Raw genomic sequence first — 9,741 nt, 5'->3', positions numbered from 1 at the left:
TCTCTCTCTCTCTCTCTCTCTCTCTCTCTCTTTCCTCTGGCGTGGCGTTGATGAGTTTCTTCTTCTCTTCTTTCTCTCTCTCTCTCTTTTTTTGAATTAATTGTTTGGGATATTACAGATTTGCCCCTGATTCGTTTGCCTGTTCCACCAATTAAGTGTTGCCGAGAGGTGGGGCCCGTTCTTATAACGGAGTCAATTTTTGTAGTTCTTCTCACACCTCTCTCAGGTTTTATTTCACACTTCTCTCAGGTTTGTTGGCACTTGCATTGCATGACAGAGATCTCTTAAATGCAAATCTACTCTTTCTTTCTTTTTTTTTTGGGGTTCAAACTTCATTAAATTTTTAAATAATACAGCAAAAATCTATTAAAAAAAATTAATATAGTTAAAAATTATGATACTTAAAATAATAATAATTATCTATGTACTTAACATTTTAATATAGTATATGATAATAATGAAAAAAAAAATACATTTTTACATAAGGATGCTAAAAAAAAAATTCTTATTATTTTTATTGAATTTTATTAATTTTTATACCTACCCGACTTGAGATTGGATAATTTTACAATTTTGTTATATTTACTAGCTTATCAAATATTAATTTATAGAACTTATTTGTTAACTCTTTTATCTTTTATTTTGTAGATAAGTTCATTTTCTTTACATACACTTAATATTTTATAAAAAAAAATTTTAGTAATGTAGTCTCTTAAATATAATGGAATAATGAAATAGATTTGATCATGAAGAAGATCATTAAACTCTGTCTTTTATCCGATTATGTTTTTTCCACATAATATTATGTGTTTATTAGAAATTTAGAATTCCATTAAGTAATACAATTTCTTGAGTCATAGAAAAGTGTGATTTCTAAGTATTTTTGATTCGATTTATCTAATAAATATAAATGTTAGTAAAACTTTTATAAAGAAAAATTAAATTACATTTTGAAAACTGATATTACGTCTAAAAGTTATGTATCTAAAATGAATTCTCTTGATTATTCTGAAATGATTGAACGTATATCATCTGGTAAAAAAATATTAACTTCACATGTACTATCTCTTCGGGCCTTTTTTTTTTTGTTTTGTTAAAAACAATTATCTATCTTCGTAAGAATTAATTTTGTTATTTAATCATATATATACGTTCGTACATTACAGAGGATTTTCGATTAAATCATTCATAATCAAACTTTAGTAGAATATAATACGAATTTTAATAAATGTCAAAGATTGCATAAAAAAATCTACTCATCAGCATGCTTCGATCTTTAGATCTCTCATCTTTTTATGGTAAAAAGAGCCAAAAATAAATTGTTGAAATTCGTAAACCATTGGACAGAACATAAATATCATTTCGGCATGCATATGGTTTTTCTGTCTTTTGTGTGGGAGCACGTGTTATCTTCCTTAATTGTGACAATTGATACGATAGATTTACATACCAGACAATAAAAATCTTTACATTTTTAATAGAAAACAGTTTGGTGTAACTAGAATAAAGAATGCATTAATGTCGTCCCAAATACTCTTACAGAAGAAACGAGACTGCGTTTGTTCTCTTGTTTCTGGGTAATATTAAAGAGAGAGTTGTTGAGTAAAACTAATATACTGTATTGTTAATTCTTTTTAAAATTATATATATATAGGGCTTTATGATATGCAGAGATTGCAAGGTTTGTAACTAAGGAATTTTAATCTTTTTTAACTTACTCAAGAATTTATTTTGACTTTGATTCGTTAATGATCAAATTCTTGTCTTAAACGTCTGGTCTCTTCTCTTTGTNAAAAAAAAAAAAAAAAAAAAAAAAAAACGTCTGGTCTCTTTAATGATCTTTTATCATAAGAGAAATGTGGGTAGTTTCATTTTCTCTCTTAAACAATGTATGTAATCGGGGTTTAAGCGTAGAGAAAATCTACTTCTTTCCTATAAAGTAAATTTTCACTCATTGTCACATTTTCAAAAAAGAATCTCATGAATAAATATCGCAACAAACCCATTTGTAGTGGTGGATCGACTGGAACTAGGGAGTATACCTTTACATAGGTCCAGTTTTAGCTCGTTTTCTCTTGCGTATAAACACTACATGTTGGGTCATTTTGGACACTTGGACTCATGTGTTTTATAAGCTAGTGATGATTTTTTTTCTTTCTTTTTGGTGTATTATTATAAATGTTATAGATTATTAGTGTTGACTTGTGGATATTAGAAGAAAAAACTATAAAAGAGAACCATTAATTACGTACACACACAAACCATATTTTCTAATTAAGCTATGTACGTAACTCCAACATGCATTCTTCCAACATGAAATTATCGTATCTCTTTTTCACATTCATGTACAACAGCTTCACAAGTACATGTGTCAATTTCTAAATTTCTTTTTATCTCTAATTCATTATCTCTTCCACCATTGATCATCAGTCCATTTGAACAATCTGTAATAATTATTCTGCGATCATAATCCAGTTCGCATTCTGTAATATATATTTGAATAAAAATGCAAATGCTAAATTTACTACATCGAATTCATGTGATCCATACGTTTTCAGTCCTCATCACAAGAAATCCTCTATATTTTCAAAATCGTGGTTGGTGTCTTCAGTCTTTTTCTTTTCTCTAATTTCACAACAAATCTATTCATCAAAATCGAGTAAACAAATATGGAGAAACTTGAAATTTAATTTACTCGAAAAATAAGAAAAGTTAATACGTACAAATACTTTACTCTTACAGACACAACTGCTTTAGATATTCGACGGACAAGATGAAGCTCACGATCGATAATAGGTTACTCCCGATCGACAATATGAAAAACTTAACTTTAGATATTTAACGACAAAGCACTTGGGCCGGATGGTTTTACCTCAGATTTCTATAAAGCTGCTTGGGGAATATTAGGAAAGGATGCTACTACCAGTATACTCAAATTCTTCCAAACGGGTTTCCTTCTATCTGCAATCAATGCCACCATCCTCGCTTTAGTCCCAAAAAAAGCCAGGAGCTTCGCTTGTCTCTGATTATTGCCCCATTTCCTGCCTCAACACTTTGTACAAGGTTGTCTCTAAGCTGCTTGTTGCAATACTGAAGCCCATTCTCCCTGACTTGGTGCAAAAGAATCAAACATCATTCATCAAAGGTAGGCTTTTAGTGGAGAACACTTTACTAGCGGCTGAAATAGTAAATGGCTATCAAAAGCAGAATGGTCCTAAAAGAATAACTATCAAAGTGGACATTGCAAAGGCGTTTGATACTGTGAGATGGGAGTTTATCTTTAGCTGTTTGCGAGGGATCGAGGTACCTGAACTTTTACCTGTGCTGGCTTAAAGCCTGTGTCTGTACGCTTTCATTCTCAGTTGGTTTCAATGGTCATGTTCATGACTACTTCAAAGGGCTAAGGGGACTGCGCCAAAGGGATCCACTTTCGCCCTACCTATTTGTGTTAGCTATGAACTGTCTCTCTGTCTGTTTGGATAAAGCAGCTGAAGAAGGAAAAATACACTATCATCAACGTTGTTAAGAGATAAAACTGACTCACTTGTGCTTTGCAGATGACTTACTGATCTTCATAGATGGCTCGGAATCCTCAGTGAAGAATGTTCTCCAAGTTCTCAAAAATTTCAAAGATGTCTCAAGACTCGCGATAAGTCTCCCAAAGACTAGCTTCTGCACATCTGGTCTCTCTCAGCCTGAAATTGATCACATTGTCACTACTACCGGAATCAGTCATGGTCAACTTACAATAAGATATCTAGGGCTACCTCTCTGTACTAAGAAGCTTGCCCTTCTTGACTGTGCTCCACTACTACAGAATGTTAAAAGTCGCTTCAATGCTTGGTCTACAAAATCTCTCTCATTCGCTGGAAGGCTCTAAATGTTAAACTCTGTCATTGCTGGCATATCTAATTTCTGGTGCTCAGGTTTTGTCCTGCCAAAGAAGTGTATAAAACAATTAAATTCACTCTCAAGTGCTTTTTTATGGAAGGGTATGACAGAGGGTCATCACTCAGCTCGTGTGGCTTGGAAAACAGTCATCCAAGATAAAAAAAAAAAGAAGGATGATTAGGAGTACGAGACTTACTTACATGGAATACAGCTTGCATGGTCAAGCTCATCTGGTTACTCTTCTTTAGATCTGGTTCGGTATGGGTGGCCTGGTTTCGAAGGGTTGTTCTATCTGGTGACATGAGTTCTTTTTGGACCCACAAGTCAAGCAACCGTTTCTCATGGTTATCAAATAAGTTGCTAAAGATTAGAGAAGTTGCTTACCCTTGGATCAGAGTTAAACTAGGTAATGGTAAAACTACACAATTCTGGACTGACAACTTGATTAAGTTGGGTAAGATGATGACTTATCTTCAAGGTGATGGGCTTTACCAGATTGGCATTCGTAGGGGTACTCGTTTAGCTGACCTCTGGAGGCGTGAGAATTGGAACCTTCCTCCTGCAAGATCAGAAGCGCAGGTCAGTCTTCACATTGAACTCTCAACACTCATTTTAAACGAAGAAGAAGACTCTAACCAATGGTGGATTGACGACCATCGCAAGGACTGTCATAACACATGTAGAATTTGCTCTGCTCTTAGAGCGACCTTCCCTATTGTTCCCTAGCATAGCATCGTTTGGTTTTCAGGAGGAATCCCAAAACACAAGTTCCTATCATGGTTGTTTGTGTTGAATCGATGCCCGACAAGGGATCGCTTGCTGAATTGGGGATTAACAGTCGATCCTCATTGCCTTCTTTGTGCCTCCATGCCTGAATCTCGAGATCATATTTTCTTTGTGTGTCCTTTCAGCTAGTCGATATGGTCGGATGTTGCTAGACGATGTGCCTTTACTCCCTCAAGCTCTTGGTCCCAGACACTTGACTCCCTCACGCAATATCGAGGGCCTCGTGTAGTAAAGAAACTGCTACTGATCGCTTGGCAGACTGTCATCTATGTGATTTGGACTGAGCGAAACCACCGTCTTCATCGAAACTCCTTCAAATCGGATGATCTACTTCTTCGTCAAATTGACTCCACTGTTCGGAACAGAGCTTTGAGTTTCCGTGATAGCAACCCTGATCTCTCTTTATCTCTACTCCATCTATGGTTCTCTGGAGCAACCACTGTGACGACAATGACGTAAAGAACCCTAATCTCAGATGCGATCTCCTCCTCTCGCTTTCTCTCTCAATGACGTTTTGAATGTTTTTACTGTGGATGGTATAGGCTGTTTGAATACCCAACCATAAATCTGGTTCTTATCTAACTATTGGTTCACTACTGGTTCACTTCTGGTTCACTTCTGTTTCTTAAATTTTATGGATTTGTATTTAGGCTTACGGTTGGGCTTTGGCCTTGTAAACTTTTATTTCCTTCATAATTTTAATTGAATGCCTTTAAAAAAAAACCTTAAATATTTAAAATATATATATATATATATATATATTTGTTTGACATGTTAAGAAAATCTCATACCATAAACTAGTAAACAACATCGTTCGGTTTGTTAAATAAATCATTTTAAAACAATTTGTTTTAATTACTATAATGCTCACCACACACTAAAGGATTGAAAGGCGTTTAGGTCAATAATATTATTATTTTGACATGCAAGTCAATACTAATATTTTTGCTTGATCTTATAACTCGGCTTATATGAGTAGGCTTTAGTTAGTACTCTAAACTAATTAAATAACTTAAAATCTTCACGTTCACAATAATAGTTTTGTGAAAGAATAGACCATTTCCCCTCGTGAATTATACATTTTAAAACATCATTAAAAAAACGAAAAGCATGTGAAACATAAATACGAAAAAGTATAGTCATACATTAAAACACCTTTCACGTGAATTATTCTAAGGAAAAAAAAAAAGGAAGAACGGGTGAAGTAGACTCACACACACAACTTGGCCAGAGGAGGAAGCAAACAATTCAAATATCATCAGTTTCTCTTTAACTCTTTCATGACTAGCCATTTTTATAATAATATGGGAAGAAGAACAACGTTCTCTTCCAGCCCGTCGGTCCTTTTTGCGGCCACCGACTGTTTTTTAGTTTTTTTTGAGAAGATTCCGACAAATATTTTCTTTTCGAGGGAATAAGATGCTTCCGATTTATTTATATTTATATTTGAATTGAAAACCACTAACAAGTGAGTTTAATTCATCTTTTTCGTACAGCTACCATGGAATCTGATCCACATGTAAACTTATCAATAAGAAAGAGGGAGAGAGAGAAAAATAATGATAAAATGTAAAGTGCTTCGGCTATTACCAAAACAATGAATTCGATTCTCTTGGATTGAAAAGTGTTTTAAGTAACAACTAAAAAACTACTAGTATAAAACTTAATGGGTATGGTTTATTTATGTAGCTGGTATTACCAAAAACTAATTAACACAACAAATGACCAAAGTGTTGTCTTACTTTTTACGTTGGACAAATGATCTGTCACATCGGTTTTGATTAGGTATTTTTCAATCAAATTAGAAAATTCCGGATTTCCATAATGATTTCAAAGCATACCAAATAGCAAAATATAATAATGTAGTGTAGTAACTAGAAGCCATACACTAAAAACTTTAGTATTGATTTTGAATATTTTTTCTTTAGTAATATAAATTTTCAAACTTGGTTTTATCATGGATATTTTGCCTTTTTACCCTTACTATTTATAAAAATGGACAGTATACAGTATAAAAATGGACAGTATAAAAATGCAACTCTTTGGATTGGAGCCAATATCTTTTGAAAGTATTTGTGATTTTTTTTGTTTGTGCCAAACCAAATATCAATTTCTATACTAAAGTTTTTAGTGTATGGCTTTTAGTTATTACGTCTTCCTTATCTACGAAAGACTTATTCTAATATGACTTGGACTAAAATCTAGAAATCGAAGCGGTACAAAAAAGTGACTAAATTTGCAGTGAATGAGAATGGAACGCGGATGCACTAAGATCAGATGGTCTAACGACTACCATTACACCACCTTGTTTGTGTTACACTTTTTTTTTGCCCTTTCTACCACCTTCATCTTTTACTTTCCAAACTATAATGTTTTCATTGGTTTTTTTTTTCTTCTACGATGGTGCAATTAATTCAAGAATAATTCCGGACATGAAATTAGATTTCCAGCACGTGGATCTTAAATACTGGGTTTGGCAAATAAAAATCAATGAAATTTGATACCCAAAAAATTTGGAACTAGGGTGGGCGGTTTGCATTGCACCAAACAAGAAGCGAGCCAAAAATACAAAATCCACTTTTAGTAAATGGAACAGTGCTATGCTATTCGGTTACTCAGTATCTTTAGCAGGTCCCATATAAACCGTGTAGCTCACTGATATGATAATGAGCAAACACCCAACAAGTCGGCTAAACAAACCTGACGATTCTGCTTTTCCCGTGCTTACTGTCCATAACTGCGATAACACCACCTAATACGAGAAACACATATCAGAAAACAAAGTCTTGCTGCATCATCACTATGTTAATTCTGTTTAACCGATTCAAAACAAATGAACAATATAGAAATAAACTTCATATCCGAATCGAAAGAAAATAATAAACCGATCAAATTTGATGTCTTTGAAAATCTTTTGAGTTAAAGAAAAAGTTCACTAAAATCGAACTCATACGGATAAACCACCCTTTAAAACGAAACCGAATGGTATTCAGTATTCACCATTCAATTCTATGTTTTGAAAACCCAAAAAAAAAAAAAAAACTCAAACTGAAAACCGGACTAGAGGCTCCTATTCTAAACCCAACTCTATGGAAGTGGAAGTATACCTCGATGTACAATATGTTTGCAGCTTTGCTGATTCTCTCAAGCTGAAGCCCACGTGCCAAAAGTACCTTCAAACAATAGAAATCTTACTCAGCAATCTAATTACTTGAATTGCCAACAAAAATCAAAACTGTGCATAAACATAATGTTACTGAATGGCCTCACCTCTGCGCAAAATGCCAGTAACCCTAGTACAATCATGCTAATGAATGTGTCAAACGCTGGCAGGACAAAGCTCTGTATGAGAAAAAATTCATCGGTTTTGAGTAATGATCACCCAACATTTGGTGCAGTTGATGCATTTCTTGGTTTCCTAAAACTTTATCATATTCCGTTTCAACCGCCACATATACATTCACAAAACATACCTCCAAGGAAAACATGCAAATTGCTGCAGCAGGGCAAGCTACCAAACCAAACGAGAGGACAGTGATCCTGAAAAAGTACACACCATTTAATGATTTTTTCCTGACTTCAGAATTTTCGCTAAAGAAGCAAAAACATGTGGGTTAACGACACATCTGGATCTTAAATCTCACACTGGCTGTTCCGATGCTTTAGCAGCTGCCTTTATGAGACAATAAGTGATTCCTCCAGTGATTGATGAAAATAAGCCCAACAAGAACGCATAAATATGATGGTTTCCTTTTAGATTTTCATTCTTTGCTTCTGATCCAACTGCCAAGAAAGATAAGTGAAATCAGCATGACGTCTTTGTTTCCTTATGCATAAAGGAGAGAGCCAGGAGCAGTTTTATGAAAAGAATAAATAGAGAACTATTTTGTTAACTCACTTCTGTACCTTGGACACTTAGTGTTGGGCCAAAGATAAATAGCACGCCAAAGAAACTGCAAGCAAGACCTGGACCAAAACGAAAACAAAAAGAAGTCATGAAATGGACTTGCTTTGTCGTCAGTACACAATGTATTTCAGGAGCTAACTAAAGCTAAGGGAAAAAGCTCTGTACCTCCAATATCAGTGATTTTCAACTTCTCATGCAGAACAACACGTGCTGCAATGGAAGCCATAACTGGATTCAAGAAGCTTAGTACAATAGCTTGGGACAAGGGCAACATTTGGATGCTGAATGTCAATACCAGTGAAAAGCAGTGTTAGATGTCTTATTTTGCTACAAGTGACAGATTGATTAGTGGGGAATAGACACTGTGGCTAATAGCAACTTCATTTTAAATGATGCATTGGTTTTGAATATAAATTTAACAGGCTGTTTAGGTCTACACACGGAGCAGAGTACGGATGTGTAATAATTACCTAAAGATGAAACTAAACAATGAAAGGTAACCCACAAGGGCTCTGGAAACCAAAAGCTTCCTGGCATGCGCAGGTCCAAAAACTGGTTGTCCAGTTCTTTTCAACCAAAGGTATGATAGTATCAAGATAATTGTGCATCTCATGAACGCGGTCTCAAACAAAGGAATGGGCTGAACTGTCATAAACAAAGGACATTAGGAAGAAAAAAACATCAATCAATACACTATATAATACAAGCAACAATAAAACGCTGAAGGAAGACACAAATTGAGGTAAGCATTTGCACTCATTTAAGCAGAGATTCCATTACAACTAGAAAAGACAAGTTATTAAACAGGTCCAATAAACAAAAAAGTTCTCTCCCACCATGTGAAGAAAGGACAAGAAGCAGAGCATCAGCAAAAGTAAATTCAACATTTTCTAGTCTTCCCATAAAAGCTACTTATCATCTTACACAAAAACCATGAAACTGAAACACAAGGACGAAATCACAAGATACCACCATAGAGGAGAGACAAAGAAGTACTGACCAGAAAAAGTATCTGAAACTAACTCCATGATGAGATACAGTATCGATGACAAGGCCATACACAGTAAGCCAGAGTAACGAGACCCACTCCAAACCCATGAAGAAAACTGAGTCACTGGTGATATCTCAGTTTCAGTCACTTTAATCACTTGCTCCTA

At 34.6% G+C, this 9,741-nt stretch overlaps 1 protein-coding gene and 1 long non-coding RNA gene across 5 annotated transcripts; both read right to left on the bottom strand.

Moving 5' to 3' along the window:
• LOC104747197 lies at positions 2,677-5,981 on the bottom strand. 4 transcript variants are annotated; one of them, XR_761105.1, is made up of 6 exons: positions 4,528-5,981; positions 4,092-4,450; positions 3,768-3,934; positions 3,567-3,695; positions 3,308-3,488; positions 2,677-3,106 (listed from the first exon to the last, which is right to left on the bottom strand). It is a non-coding gene; the product is annotated as an uncharacterized LOC104747197 (long non-coding RNA). The 4 variants fall into 4 exon arrangements; XR_761104.1 differs by having other exon boundaries at positions 3,320-3,488; XR_761103.1 differs by having other exon boundaries at positions 2,677-3,488; positions 4,088-4,450.
• On the bottom strand, positions 7,150-9,735 carry LOC109124556 (the record flags this gene model as incomplete). The annotated part of the gene is made up of 9 exons (XM_010470226.2): positions 7,150-7,429; positions 7,785-7,850; positions 7,948-8,019; positions 8,151-8,217; positions 8,322-8,460; positions 8,584-8,643; positions 8,750-8,865; positions 9,055-9,229; positions 9,585-9,735. Coding segments are annotated over 9 exons (987 nt in total), but the record flags the coding sequence as incomplete, so codon positions are not given.

This window comes from Camelina sativa, chromosome 15 (assembly GCF_000633955.1).
Source record: "Camelina sativa cultivar DH55 chromosome 15, Cs, whole genome shotgun sequence".
Classification (NCBI taxonomy): Eukaryota; Viridiplantae; Streptophyta; class Magnoliopsida; order Brassicales; family Brassicaceae; genus Camelina; species Camelina sativa.
The sequence above is the reverse complement of the archived record's forward strand: the minus strand, read 5'-3'. Positions and strand labels throughout refer to the sequence as shown.